This window comes from Neoarius graeffei, chromosome 2 (assembly GCF_027579695.1).
Source record: "Neoarius graeffei isolate fNeoGra1 chromosome 2, fNeoGra1.pri, whole genome shotgun sequence".
NCBI lineage: Eukaryota > Metazoa > Chordata > Actinopteri > Siluriformes > Ariidae > Neoarius > Neoarius graeffei.
In genome coordinates, this window is record NC_083570.1 from 49,144,597 (window position 1) to 49,160,204 (window position 15,608).

At 40.5% G+C, this 15,608-nt stretch overlaps 1 protein-coding gene across 2 annotated transcripts in view; it reads right to left on the reverse strand.

Annotated features, from left to right (window-relative positions):
• The window catches only part of LOC132881651 (L-fucose kinase), a 68,531-nt gene extending 53,384 nt beyond the window's left edge, over window positions 1-15,147 (reverse strand). For both annotated transcript variants that reach the window (XM_060914365.1, XM_060914364.1), the window contains exon 1: window positions 14,979-15,147. In XM_060914365.1, coding sequence (XP_060770348.1) covers window positions 14,979-15,060 — 82 coding nt within the window. In that variant the 5' untranslated portion in view covers window positions 15,061-15,147. The remainder of the gene's footprint in view (window positions 1-14,978) is intronic.
• Window positions 15,148-15,608: the final 461 nt, after the last annotated feature.

Genomic DNA, 15,608 nt, shown 5'->3' on the forward strand with positions numbered 1-15,608 from the left:
TTCGAGGAATGACATGCAACCTTTGACCTGAATTTTCAGGCAGTTACGAGGTCAATTGCCTGTTGACATTTATTGATAAACTACAAAACTAGAAATTAATACAAACAACAAATAATGATTAACAAAATGTGATCTACGAAAACACTTAGAAAGTAGAACAAAAAGATTTGACATTATCAGTTCATTTGCTTACAAACATTAGAATTACTCCCTCATTTATATAAGCACTGACATCTTTTATATAAATATATCAATATTTTGTACTAAAAGGCTATGTAAAACAAATTTTAAATAAAAACTGCTTTGTTAACTTAATGCAACATACCAATTTTTTTTTTTAAATCAATCAATCATCTGGATGTTGATAATTGTGAAACAGTGGTGTCAATAACTGTGGACAAAGGTGTTGATAATTGTGGAACGGCGTCACGTGATCCGATACTCTAAGGCCAAGTTTACATTAGACCGTATCTGTCTCGTTTTCTTCGCGGATGCACTGTCCGTTTACATTAAAACGCCTGGAAACGCCGGGAAACGGGAATCCGCCAGGGTCCACGTATTCAATCCAGATCGTGTCTGATCCGGTGCTGTGTAAACATTGAGATACGTGGATACGCTGTGCTGAGCTCTAGCTGGCGTCGTCATTGGACAACGTCACTGTGACATCCACCTTCCTGATTCGCTGGTGTTGGTCATGTGACGCGACTGCTGAAAAACGGCGCGGACTTCCGCCTTGTATCACCTTTCATTAAAGAGTATAAAAGTATGAAAATACTGCAAATACTGATGCAAATACTGCCCATTGTGTAGTTATGATTGTCTTTAGGCTTGCCATCCTTCCACTTGCAAGCGGTAAGTGACGCGCATGCCCGATATGCACTGGGATCACACACACAGCGGCTCAGTCCCGAATCACTGCTCGTGCGCTCCACTCGTGTGCTCTGTGAGCTGCGCGGGGCCGGAGTGCGCACCCTCCAGAGGGCACTCGCTGTTCAGGGCAGAGTGATTTGGAGCGCAGGATGCCTGCGGAGCCGAGCGTATCCGTGTATTGGCGTTGCTGTGTGCATGCGAATCGTGTATTGGCGTTGCTGTGTGCACGCTAATCGTTTTAAAAACGTTAATCTGATGATCCGCTGATACGGTCTAATGTAAACCCCACCTGAGTCAGGGGTTTTCAAAGTGTGGGAGAGTGAGCCCCCCCCCTCAGAGAGCAAATAAAGAACAGCGCCCCCCACACAATTTTTGTTGTTACTATACTTAATGTTCCATTCGTATTTAAAAAAAAATGGTTGTTATACACATTTGTTTTTTTCTTTTACACATTTTAAACATCTGTGCTTTTTGAACAATCTTTTTTACACATTTAAAACATATGAGCTTTATTAAAATATCTTTACACATTTTAAACATCTGTGCTTTTTAAAACCTCTTTTTTTTTTACACATTTTAAACATCTGTGCTTTTTAAAACCTCTTTTTTACACATTTTAAACATCTGTGCTTTTTTAAAACCTCTTTTTTACACATTTTAAACATCTGTGCTTTTTATTAAAACCTCTTTTTACACATTTTAAACATGTGCTTTTTTAAAACCTCTTTTTTTTTACACATTTTAAACATCTGTGGTTTTTGAAATCTTTTTTACACATTTAAAACATGAGCTTTATTAAAACCTCTTTTTTACACATTTTAAACATCTGTGCTTTTTTAAAACCTCTTTTTTTTACACATTTTAAACATCTGTGCTTTTTGAAATATTTTTTACACATTTAAAACATGGGCTTTATTAAAACCTCTTTTTTACACATTTTAAACATCTGTGCTTTTTTAAAAGCACTTTTTTACACATTTTAAACATCTGTGCTTTTTTAAAACCTCTTTTTTACACATCATTTTAAACATCTGTGCTTTTTTAAAACCTTTTTTTTTACACATTTTAAACATCTGTGCTTTTTTGAAACCTTTTTTTACACATTTTAAACATCTGTGCTTTTTAAAACCTTTTTTACACATTTTAAACATCTGTGCTTTTTTAAAACCTCTTTTTTTTACACATTTTAAACATCTGTGCTTTTTTAAAACCTTTTTTACACATTTTAAACATCTGTGCTTTTTAAAACCTTTTTTACACATTTTAAACATCTGTGCTTTTTAAAACCTCTTTTTTACACATTTTAAACATCTGTGCTTTTTTAAAACCTCTTTTTTATACATTTTAAACATCTGTGCTTTTTTAAAACCTTTTTTACACATTTTAAACATCTGTGCTTTTTAAAAGCACTTTTTTTTACACATTTTAAACATCTGTGCTTTTTAAAACCTCTTTTTTTTACACATTTTAAACATCTGTGCTTTTTTAAAACCTCTTTTTACACATTTTAAACATCTGTGCTTTTTTAAAAACCTTTTTTTTTTACACATTTTAAACATCTGTGCTTTTTTAAAAACCTTTTTTTTTTACACATTTTAAACATCTGTGCTTTTTTAAAAACCTTTTTTTTTTTACACATTTTAAACATCTGTGCTTTTTTAAAAACCTTTTTTTTTTACACATTTTAAACATCTGTGCTTTTTAAAACCTCTTTTTTACACATTTTAAACATCTGTGCTTTTTTAAAACCTCTTTTTTTTTTTTTACACATTTTAAACGTCTGTGCTTTTTAAAACATCTTGTTTTACACATTTTAAACATCTCATAGCATCGTTAGCTAGCACCTCTTGGCAGACAACACACTGGCAGTGGAGCATCTTCAGATCCAGTCCATGAAAATCCAAACTTTAAATAATCGTGGTCATACTTCCTTCTTTTTTTGCTTGGCCCAGACTCTGTCTCCTCACTCACTGTAGCTTTAGGTACTAAAAATCGATCCATTTTGTCTCTGGCAAAGGCTAGCTGAAGTTCACTAAATGTCCGCAATAGTAACTTATTCTCGTTTATTTTTCCTCACGTTGAAGAACTCTGGCGCCCCCTAGGGGAGGCGTGCCCCACACTTTGAAAAGCCCTGCTCAAAGTAATCAGGAATCAACTCGTTTCCCCCCCAGTGGAAGTTTGAGTAACTATTCAGGCACAAGTTACGTATTGAAAGTTTTTTCTACTTTTGCAACGGCCAAAAGATTGTTAAGGTGTCGATAATTGTAGCCGCCGCTCTATAATATATTTTGTTGTACTTTTGTTCAAAGTACTGTTTATGACAAATTTATTTTTAAACGTCACACTATACTGGTGAGGACTCTTAAATAACATCACAAATGTTATGTGTTTCTGAAAAAAAGATTTCGGTCAATATATCGTTATCGGATTTTTTTTTTAAAATTCAAATATCAAAATTGGTATCAATCTTAAAAATCCTAGATCAGTCAGGCTCTAACTACAGCATCAGCTACATGGTGAACCACTTTACGAGGCTTTAACAATAAGAAGTTTCTCTTTCACGGTTATATTAATGGTGGCAACAATTGGAGGTACAGTCTGATCTGATTGGAACTATAAATCAACTTCGATAAGAGTTTTCAAATCAGAGCTGAAGAGAGAAGTGCACTACATAGGGTATAAACTTCATACACTTCAACAGGGAGAAGGGGGACATTTGGGACACACCCTTATTGAGTAAAGAGGAAGAGGCCGAAGACAGACAGGTGAATTTACGGGCTGCTGAATAACAGACTTTTTGCTGTCTATATCTAATGTCAAAAGGTACAAAGCTGAGCAGTAAAATCTTCTCCCGCTGGAGAGAGCTGTGCTGTAGAAACACAGAGCAGATCATAGACATATAAACATAGACGCCACTTTCTGCGTAGAATCATACGTCATCCTCGCCGCCATATTGGATGTGGCAAAGTGGAGATTCTTCAACCGTCTCTGGTATAGCGTCTAGACAGTAGCCGAGAATAAAGATGCCTCATTCATGTGCTGCGTTTAACTGTACCAACAGGTTTACCGTCCAAACGAGATCACATGGGATTACCTTTCACAGGTGAGACTGGAAAAATACTTTTCATTGTATTTGGTCATTATAATGTAATTTTACGAACAGATTTTTCTGACTTTGTGGCTAATATGAAGGATTTTGACAGAACAGGTCAGACAGTCAGGATCAGAGAGGGAGCTGTTCCTTCAGTCTCCCAGCTCATCTCCACTGGGTAGGTGTATAGTTATAAGCAGTGAGAATTAGATAATACAGTGCCACACTATGATGAACGTTTTTGAACGTATGATGAATGTTTTTAACCTTTCTGAATGTGAAGGAATCAGTGATGTATTTTGTTTTGGTATGACATTAGAACCTGGCCGAACTCAGTTTGGCGGTCATTCAGCTCACTTTATTCAACGAGAGTAGGTCTGTGTGGTGACTCAATAAATAAAGCAGTACATTTTTATTTTCATTCACTATTTCCAGTTTTTCCACTATTTCCACCATTTATCATATTCAGTCTTGTCGGTTGGTTATTGTGGCCTCAGGTTTTGGTAGCTTGCTACGGTATGCTGACTGATTAGCTTACCTGAGCTATCTATCGCGTATCTGTCGCTAGTTTGCAGTGTACAGGGTATTTCGCACAATATTTATAACCATCACGTTAAAAGTTATACATGTTGTTTTGATGCCTGTTTGTTTCCCAAATATATACGTGTGTGTCTTAATGGGTGAATAAAAGGCATCGAGTTAAATATTATTGTAGAAAGGGGCTTTATGAAGTTCAGTCCATTTACTTGCATTGGTTTACGGGGAAGATTTGCCACATCCAATATGGCGGACACTCTGACGTATCCCAGCAACGGGGCCACCAGCTCAATGCGGAGACCCTCCAGGATTTCGCAATTCAACCAATCCCCGTGAATTCAGGGCGGTGTTGCAATTATATCCAATCACCGCAACTTTCCCGCAAATTTGACCAATCGTTGGCGTCGTCTTGAGGTGACGTCGACAAACTACCTTCCGCCTTACTTCCGTGTATACGTTCAAGAGAAGCAGCATGTGCGCAGTGTTGCCAGATTGTGCGGTTTAAAGCGCTTTTTAGCGGGTTTTGAACATATTTTGGGCTGGAAAACGTCAGCAGTATCTGGCAACACTGTGTGCGAGTCAGTGTTTATAATTAAATTCTGTTACTGAAAGTGTGTGATGTTTACAGTGAAGCACTGTGCGCACTTTACATTTTTACTTAATACAAGAAATTAATGGATGCCAACATTTTTGCCAAAATGGTATTTTATTTTCCATTGTTTAGGCAGCTTCAGCATCATACTGTGAGATTCTGTTCAAATTGTTGTTTTTTCTTCTATGAAGCCTGAGCCATTTATTTTACTAGTTTATAATTATTGTTTAATTTAGTCTTCAGGAGAGACTGCCTGCACACAGTACTAGTATTAATAGTTTTTTTTTCTTACATGAAAGCTGAGGCATTTATATTATATTTTAAGGTCACTTCATGTTGTGCTGTGAGGTTCTCTGCACTTTAACTTTTGAACCAACAGGTGCATTTGGATAAGTAAAGCCTATTTTTCTGCATTTTTGTAGTCCTGGTAAAGTTGTTTATAGGACCATTTCTCAGTGTCTTTGTTTTTTTTTAATCAATAGTTTTTCAGTAATAACTTAATATTTAACATATCACTCAATTTTAATCACAAAAAGAGAAAATCGCAACAATTTCTCGCAACTTGCACTTCCTCCCGCAATGTAATCGCAACAAAAACCTAAAAAACACTGCAACTTTCATCGCAATTTTTTGGAAAAAACCCCGCAACATCAGACATTTTAGCCTGCAACAATCACGAAAAAGGCCTGGTTAATCTTGGGGGGACTGACAGAGCTGCTGGTATTAATGTTGACTTTTAAGCTAGCCGCACACTACGCCGATCCACGCGGTACCAAACCGACCCATTTCAGAGCCGACTCCCGACAGGGCACGCACATATCCCCGACTGTTGACGAGTGCAGTCGCGATTGAAGGCCAATTTATGCTGACAACCCAGTCCTCGCAGACGGTGTCGCAGATAGCGTCTGTGTAGCCCCCCCACCTTCGCAGACGCTCTGCGCGCACCTCCCAAAAATTGTGACCACCGCAGAAGCCTCGCAGACAGCGTCGCAGACAAGAGGGCTCTGATTGGTCCACTCTACATCCGCTGTACACGCACTTCCGCTTCCCTACTTTCCCGGTTTGTTTTGTTTTCACGACCGGCATTTTTAAAAACACGAGCGAAGATGGAGCAGCACGAAGAGCGGTTGATTGAGGAAGTACGTACATCTATACGACTCCAGTTCTAGTCATTATAAAAAAAAAAAGTTATAGTCATTATAAGTAACCGGAGGATAAACACTCCACTAACCACACCCACCAACTACTCCTAGCGACTTTGCGCCCCCTTGCGTTGTGCCGGTGAATAACATCGCACACGCCTATTACTCCCCGCTCAACGATAAATTACAACTGTCTGCGAAAAGCTATCTGCGAAAGCCTTGTCGCAAGAGCATGCAGAGGCCTTGAAGCGACACCAAACGAGATTATGCGAACTAAGCATCATAAACATTCCGCTAAATATCACGTGACAACTTAATAGCTTTGTGATTGGCTATTGGATATAGTTACTGTTAAATCCAACACTTGAAGATGCTACAGGCTGAATTAAGGCCGCTGCATGCTCTTGCGACAAGGCTTTCGCAGATAGCTTTTCGCAGACAGTTGTAATTTATTGTTGAGCGGGGGAATAGACGTGCGCGATGTTATTCACCACCACAACGCAAGGGGGCGCGAAGTCGCTAGGAGTAGTTGGTGGGTGTGGTTAGTGGAGTGTTTATCCTCCGGTTACTTATAATGACTAGAACTGGAGTCGTATAGATGTATGTACTTCCTCACTTCCTCGATCAACCGCTCTTCGTGCTGCTCCATCTTTGCTCGTGTTTTTAAAAACGGCGGTCGTGAAACCAAACCAAACCGGGAAAGTAGGGAAGCGGAAGTGCGTGTACAGCGGATGTAGAGTGGACCAATCAGAGCCCTCTTGTCTGCGAGGCTTCTGCGGTGGTCACAATTTTTGGGAGGTTTTTAAATAATAACAAAATTGAATATGGTATTAATAATTTACTACTTTTAGGTAAGCACTTTATTTACAAATGTCGTTTTTTTAAAACTAAACCTTATGTTACACACTGGAAGAATGACCTCAAGCTTTTTGCCAAATCTTTAAAGTTAGTTGAAAATAAGGATGTTGGTTATTTCATATCCTTTTTGGATGACTTTGATTTACTCGATTAACATATGTAAAGATAGTTAAGTAGCCCCTTTCTTGTTCATATTTTTTACTTTATTGCTATGTGTGTGTTTTACTTCTTTGATGTTTTTTGGATCTGTATATATATGATGCTCTATTTGTTTGTATTTTGAATGTTTTTGGAAATAAAAGAAAAAAAAAATTTTGGGAGGTGCGCGCAGAGCATCTGCGAAGGTGGGGGAGCTACGCAGACACTGACTACGTTTACATGCACATCCAAATCGAGCTGCTGTCGGTAATCGAGCTGAAGGTCCCAGCAGGGTGCCAAAGAAATCCAATCGTACATGCACACAACTGAAATCGGGCTATTGTGTGAGGTGCATTGTGCACCCGAGCCACAGGTGGCGCAACACGCCCCATCGTGTTGGTACACTTCTGGTTGTCGTCATGAAGAAGAGCTATTCAAGAGTGTAAACAAAGTTATCAGTTCCGTGTTCTCCATTGCGCGTTTTTCTCCCGTCCATGAATTTTAATATATTCAACTCCTTAAGCTGAATGAGCATGAACTCTGTCTCCTCATTGCTCCAGAAGTGCACGTTTCTGCTTGCCTGTGGCAGTGGGGGCGTGGTCAAGCGCCGGTCTGTGACAGGAGGGCGGAGCCAGGGAAGGTGAGTGGCAGAATAACTACACCTGCCGGTAATAAACCTGTGTTTGTGTGTCTTCCCAGTAACCGCGCCCTATTTAAGGAGGCAGAGGGAGAGCAGAGGGGACAGCTCATCCCGGGACTAGAACACAGCGCGCGCGCGTGTGTTTTTTTCTCTCAAGAATAAAAGTAGGCTGTTAAACTGAAAAGTCTGACAATAAAAAGCCTATTAGTACCAGAAGCTTTGTCCTGCCGTCCTCTGTGCTCCACCCACACTTCAGAGAGCTCTACATCGCCATTTTCTCTTCTTCGTTTGTTCCTCCTGACCTCTTCTGCTGCTCGCTACTACTGTTGTCATGCCGACCGAGGCTGTTGTGTTTCCCGCTTGTGGTCTCGTCACTCGTCACTTCCGGAAGCAGCTCGACAACTAGCTCGATAGGGTATACATGCACAAAGTAGCTCGGCAGAAATTGCATAAACTAGGTCGTGTAGCTCGATTCCGAGAAATCAAGTTCGGTTCAATTTCAGCTGAATTAAGGTGTATACATGGCATTTTGAACTTCGATTTCAGTCGAGCAACGGCAGAAATTCGATTCTCTCTATGTGCATGTAAACGTAGTGACTGTCTGCGACGCTATCTGCGAGGACTGCGTTGTCAGCATAAATTGGCCTTTACAAATGACACAACATGGAATATGTAGCAGACATGTGGACTCGAGTCATGTGACTTGGACTCGAGTCAGACTCGAGTCACCATTTTGATGACTTGAGACTTGAAATCCCTAGATGAGGAATGATTTGCAACTCGACTCGGACTTGCACGCTGTTGACTCGAGACTTGACTTGGACTTGACAGTTTTAGCTTGCAGTGACTTGGCGTATCAGGTATAAATATTCTTCCCCCCCCCCGATTTTGAATCCAAGTACACTCGTTATTATTTGAATGCGGTGTAGCTCCTTGTCCTAGGCTACAGCAGCTCAATCCACTAGCACTAGGTGTCACTCAAGCACTTCAACTGGTTCAAATGAAAAACCAAACGGTGATGGGCAACGAGGACGCTGAATGATGAACGGACGGATAAAAACATGATTCCCCGTGTAATTTCCTTTGGATTTAAAGAATACTCCAATACAGATGGCAAACGCATTGCTACGTGCAGAACATGTGGAGCCACAATTTCGGACAGCCAGTCAACCACATCAAACTTCGCTCGTCACCTGAGGCTGCATAAGGAAAAGTAAGTAACAAAGCTAGGCTACAGCTAGCAAGAATCTGTACAGGCTAGTTGGTGGCTAGAAGTGGAATGTGTTAATATATTAACGCTGTCAAGGATTTGTTTTGCTTTGCTGAATATAAAATAGTGAAGTAGATTTTTTTTTATTGGATTGCTTTTGTGTTCAGTCTAGTGTTAGATTATGTGGGCTAGGCTACCAGTTAACACACATTGGGAAGGCATAGCCAGAAGGTGGTGATTTGGTCAGAGCAGAGAACGTTTACAAGATTGTTATAAAGGCTCTGGTCAGAACGACACAGACTTATGATAAGAACCGGACAGCAAAGGATAAAACGTGAATCAAATAAACAGTTACCCAGGCTGCAAACTAAGTATGTAAAACAGAAGTTCGCTCTTTGCAATGGGAAAGTCAGTGCTTGTCATGAAAGGCATTTAAACCACTGAGACGAGATGACTAGCAATGCAAGTTAAACCAGGCGTTTAACTGTTTGCTACGTACTGCACCAAGTCGTGGACGCTGTGCGATGTGTGTTATTAGTGCTGGGATTACGTGTCATCAGAGACATTCAATTCTATTCTCTTCCTCTCTCTGGTGTCATGCAGGCAATGTGAATAATGGGCCATTTGGGCTATGTAAAATGTAAGCTCAGCTGACGTTTTATAGCGCAGTACATCCCGCCAAATTGGAGTGTAGCCTACTCTGACGCGAAGCATTATCCCACAGTCTTACCCAAACGACAGGGCACACAATGCCTCTACATAGCGTGGCTTTACCAGTGCATTTATTAGTCTCTGGCGAGAAACCAAATTCGCCAAAAGCACGCAACTTGGATCTGGAGGATTCCGCTGAACATTCTGAAATTCACAACAACTGTTTATTCTACTTTATTATACGGCTCTCTAGAATGTTACCAGGGCTTCATTCTCACATTCTGGCCACAGCCCTAGAGGACTCTGATTCTGGCTACATCGTCACAACGTTCTGTGTTTACTGAGGCTACCGGTATTTTAGCGAGTGTTTAGTGAATGCATTGTGGTCTAGCTAAACTGCTTAAGGGAACATCCTGGCTGGCTTGTATTAAACATTATACTGTGTATAAACAAATATGTTCAGATTAAATGAACTCAGACTTTGATATTGAAAATGATAAAAACATGTTAATGTCTACATGATTAAAAACAGAAAACAAGTAGGCCTACTAATTTTACATTTTTTTTTCTTGTTTAGATTTGCAGAATATCTGAAGAACAAGATCATCCCAAGTGAGACAGAGCAGCCGTCCATTTCTGGATTCCTTACTGCAAAAGATAGACAGTACAATGCTACCCACCCACAACAAAAAGCCATCACAAATTCAATACTAACAGATTTGGTCATTGGATGCAACATCCCTCTCTCAGTAGTGGAGAACAGATATTTCTGGAATTTTGTCAGTTAGTTGGTCTCTCTCACACACACAAACGTACTCGAGTCACGTTGTATTGTGTTAAAGGCATGTCATGTTGTATGTTGGGACAGTGCCTAACTCATCTCATTCTCATCTCATTATCTCTAGCCGCTCTATCCTTCTACAGGGTCGCAGGCAAGCTGGAGCCTATCCCAGCTGACTACGGGCGAAAGGCGGGGTACACCCTGGACAAGTCGCCAGGTCATCACAGGGCTGACACATAGACACAGACAACCATTCACACTCACATTCACACCTACGGTCAATTTAGAGTCACCAGTTAACCTAACCTGCATGTCTTTGGATTGTGGGGGAAACCGGAGCACCCGGAGGAAACCCACGCGGACACGGGGAGAACATGCAAACTCCGCACAGAAAGGCCCTCGCCGGCCCCGGGGCTCGAACCCAGGACCTTCTTGCTGTGAGGCGACAGCGCTAACCACTACACCACCGTGCCGCCCACAGTGCCTAACTTCAGAAGGAAAACCATTCTTTGATTCTAAAAAGTACACAGATCATCTGTTAGCTTGGACTTTGAGTTTCATGTCTTAAAATGCACATGAAAAGCATTTTTATGTGAAAAATGACATGAAATGAAAAGAAAATGATTTTTGTTACACAGTACCAGTACTAGTTTTGTTTAGAATTTTGTTTTAATTTCTCACTAATTTTCCAATAAAAAATTTAAGGAAATGGTCATACTTTCACTCATTCTCACACCCTTAGCCTCAGATGTACACTGACTCACTCAAACTAAACTCACTGAAAATTTAGGATGCTTTATTAACGTTAACTAACTAATCATTGTCTCCTCTGAGATTCTTTGATTGTCTTGGGGCACAAGCTCTAAAACATTTTAAAACGGAAAAGAATGGGTGTACTGTAGTTACTTGTGCTGACTCTATGAATCATTGACATTACATTACATTTAGCAGACATTTTTATCCAAGGTGACTGGCAAAGGAGGATATACACTGCAGTGTGGAGAGGTAATACACTGTAAAAAAAGAATAGTCGAGAATACTTGAAATTTCAAGGCAACCGTCTGCATTAAGAATTTTATGTTTTGCCAACGATGTATGCCCATGATAATCCAAACTATGATAACACTGTTATCTTTATTAAGAATTCTTAATTAAGTCAATTTTCAATTCCTCATTCTGCCAACATAGATTTCTCTTTTTGCTGAACAGTGGCATTCACAGTAGTACAAAAAGGCAATTGAGGTTATCACAATTTTTTTTTAGATATTTTTTTTGGGCTTTTTTTACCTTTATTTGGATAGGACAGTGTAGAGACAGGAAATGAGCGGGAGAGAGAGACGGGGAAGGATCGGGAAATTACCTCAGGTCGGACTCGAACCCAGGCAGGGCTCGAAATTAACTTTTTTTCTTTGTGTCCCCCAGTGGTCCCGAATTCTGTGTTGTATTGTCCCGAATGGAAGCAATAGTGTCCCCATTTTTTTCCTCTCTGAAATAACCAGTGGTTAATATTATCATATGAAGTTACTATTATATTTGTAACTATACGATTTTGAACCCTTTATAACATTTTTACAATAAGTCACAAAACACAAGTGACACATGTCCAATACATCATCTACTTCAAAATTACAGTTATTGCATTTTCAGTTTATTAAACTTTGGCGATCTCACTGTATGAATAGATACCCGTTTATTTAAAAGGGGCCAACTAGCTCATTCAGAAAATGTTTCAACTCCCTACATCTGCAGTACACTTTAGCTGAAAATAAGACCCCTTTTATGTTCGTTTCATCTACTTATACCTTGAATATCTGTTGGCATATACAAGGCCAACTTATCATTTTCACCATTACCGTTATCCATTTTTATGTAATATACCTGTTGCCCCATTCAGAGATGTTTTGAAAGCCATCAGCCATACCATCAATGGATGAAATGCACACCCATGTTGCAAGCAGTACAATAGAAGGTTTGACCCAAAAAACGAAATATTTTAATCCAGTCTACAGTGTAAAATAAAGGAAAAACGCCATCCAATCATATCGAGGTACCACCTCAAAATGATTGGATACTGACACGTCAATCAGACTGAAGCCCGCGACTAGCCCGGCCCTTGTGTGTGTGTGAGAGCGAGCAGAGTGTCACACAGAGCGCAGGATTCTCTCAGCGCGCTCCTTCCAAACAACGGGGATTTACACGAAAACGGAAGGAGATATTCACAAAATTCTTTCACAGTGAGCGCCACAAGGCTCTCCTGAACACATGGATGTAATTTTTTTTTTGTCTGTAGTGTAAAAAATGAGGTCACTAGAGCGAGTTAAAAACGAGTGACTTTTCTGCCACGTTTATAATGGGAGCCTATGGGAGAGCGCGGCTGTGCTCTCGTTACTTTCAGGCTTCTCATTCAAAAACTGCAAGTCCTATCGTGTAGGTAGACACATTGTGTGAATCAGGACAAGTGTGGCGACTACTTTTGAGAAAATTGTGTGTGTGGAGTGAAAATTGGGGCTGAAAACACAGTTTAAATGAGAAAGTTTGAGCTATTTTTCCAAGCTCTCTACACTAACTTAACGAGCTCCACTAGTGTGTAACGCAATAGACACCCATTATAAAGCCGGACTTTCTCAGGCTTTATGAGGGGGAGGAGGGGTGGAGACGCGGGGGGTGGGAGTATTTCTTTTCAAAATATGGCTTGCGGGAACCGTTATTCCAAAATCTCGTACTGCACCTTTAATGTAGAACTTTTTTTCTAGATCTATTTTTTTCCATTGTCCCGGGATTGTCCCAGATATGATAATTTTGTGTCCCGATGACATTTTTTATGGTCCCCGGGACGTCGGGACACCGTTAGTTTCGAGCGGTGAACCCGGGTCCCCAGATTTATGGTATGGCACCTTATCCACGACAACATGAACTTCAACCGGAGAGAGAACCACATTGCCCAGCCCTTGCATTTGGGAGAGGAAACCACGTGTCTTGGTCATTCAGAGCATGCGCTGAATAAACACCTGTGGCAATTATGTATTTTCAATTCAGATTATTCACTATTGCATATTTACACATCATTGAGGTGCACCCTATCAGTTTGATGTGGATTTTTCTGTTCGTTAATAATTATTCATATTTTCTTGTCCATTCAATTGTGAATATGGAATTACTTGAACAAAGCGTAATTCTATTTTTTAGAATTATCCACATCAAGAAAAATCCACATCAAACTGATAGGGTGCACCTCAATGATGTGTAAATATGCAATAGTGAATAATCTGAATTGAAAATACATAATTGTCACAGGTGTTTATTCAGCGCATGCTCTGAATGACCAAGACACGGGGTTTCCTCTCCCAAATGCAAGGGCTGGGCAATGTGGTTCTCTCTCCAGTTGAAGTTCATGTTGTCGTGGCTCAGGTGGATAAGGCGCCATACCATAAATCCGGGGGCCTAGGTTTGATTCTGACCTGAGGTCATTTCCTGATCTCTCTCTCTCCTGTTCATTTCCTCTCTCTACACTGTCCTATCCAAATAAAGGTAAAAAAAAAGCCCCCCCCAAAAATTGTGATAACCTCAATTGCCTTTTTGTACTACTGTGAATGCCACTGTTCAGCAAAAAGAGAAATCTATGTTGGCAGAATGAGGAATTGAAAATTGACTTAATTAAGAATTCTTAATAAAGATAACAGTGTTATCATAAGTTTGGATTATCATGGGCACATCGTTGGCAAAACATAAAATTATTAATGCAGACTGTTGCCTTGAAATTTCAAGTATTCTCAACTATTCTTTTTTACAGTGTACATTTGTGATCAAAAATGTGTTGATTGCCTGTAGAATAAATGGTGACTTGTTAGGGACTTGGAAAAAAATGAGACTTGGACTCGACTTGGCTTGGGCAGGACTTGGACTTGACTTGGTCAAAAGTGCCTTGACTTGTGACTTGACTCGGACTTGAGTGGTAGGACTTGAGACTTGTGACTTGCACATTAGTGACTTTGTCCCACCTCTGATATGTAGCGCACTATCTAGGCTGCATGAGCTATTATTTCCAACCTTAAATAGTGCACTTATATAGGGGAGTTAAAGCGATTTGGAATTCAGCCACACAACTTGAGCAGAGTGGCTTTCCAGCCCACTGTGTCTATGGATAAAGCTTCAGTCTATGGAATTACAGTATATACCTGCATTAGGTGCTACCAACACGTATTTCTCACGCTAGAAATTGTGTTTAATGATGTCACGTGTTATATGCGAAAGATATGATTGGCTATTGCTAGCGACTCTCGCCGATCAGTCTGGCTCCCGAATCGGCTGTGAGATGAGTCGGTACCATCGAAAACTAGTCTTTACGCCTGACTCGCGACTTCAGTTCAGCTCTCAGTACGCTGAAAATCGGCGTAGTGTGCGGCTAGCTTTAGGCTGCACCTTAAAGTGACCACAGGGTCTTGAAAGAATAAGTGCCCTTCATTCTTACCTCTCTGGAAAGCATAAACACTGTCTTTGTGCTGGCAAGTGAGCACAACAACAGTCCAGTTGAAAACATGTTCAGCTGTCATACTGAAAAGCAACACTACAATAACACTGCAGTGTGGAATTTATTCCAACTACTTCCTCTTCTTCTTCTTCTTCTTCACCATTTTATGGCAGCTGGCATCCAAACTGCTGTATTACTGCCACCTTCAGGTTTTGTTCCCTTTCAGGGCCCATCCATTTTAAAGCCGTTTTTTCCAGTCCAGCCGTCCTTAAAAACCTAAACAAGAGTTTCCTCCCTAGACCATACTCTTGGATTGGTTCATTCATTCATCATCTCATTAGCTGTAGCCGCTTTATCCTGTCCTACAGGGTCGCAGGCAAGCTGGAGCCTATCCCAGCTGACTACGGGTGAAAGGCGGGGTACACCCTGGACAAGTCGCCAGGTCATCACAGGGCTGACACATAGACACACACAACCATTCACACTCACATTCACACCTACGGTCAATTTAGAGTCACCGGTTAACCTAACCTGCATGTCTTTGGACTGTGGGGGAAACCGGAGCACCCGGGGGAAACCCATGCGGACATGGGGAGAACATGCAAACTCCGCACAGAAAGACCCTCGCCG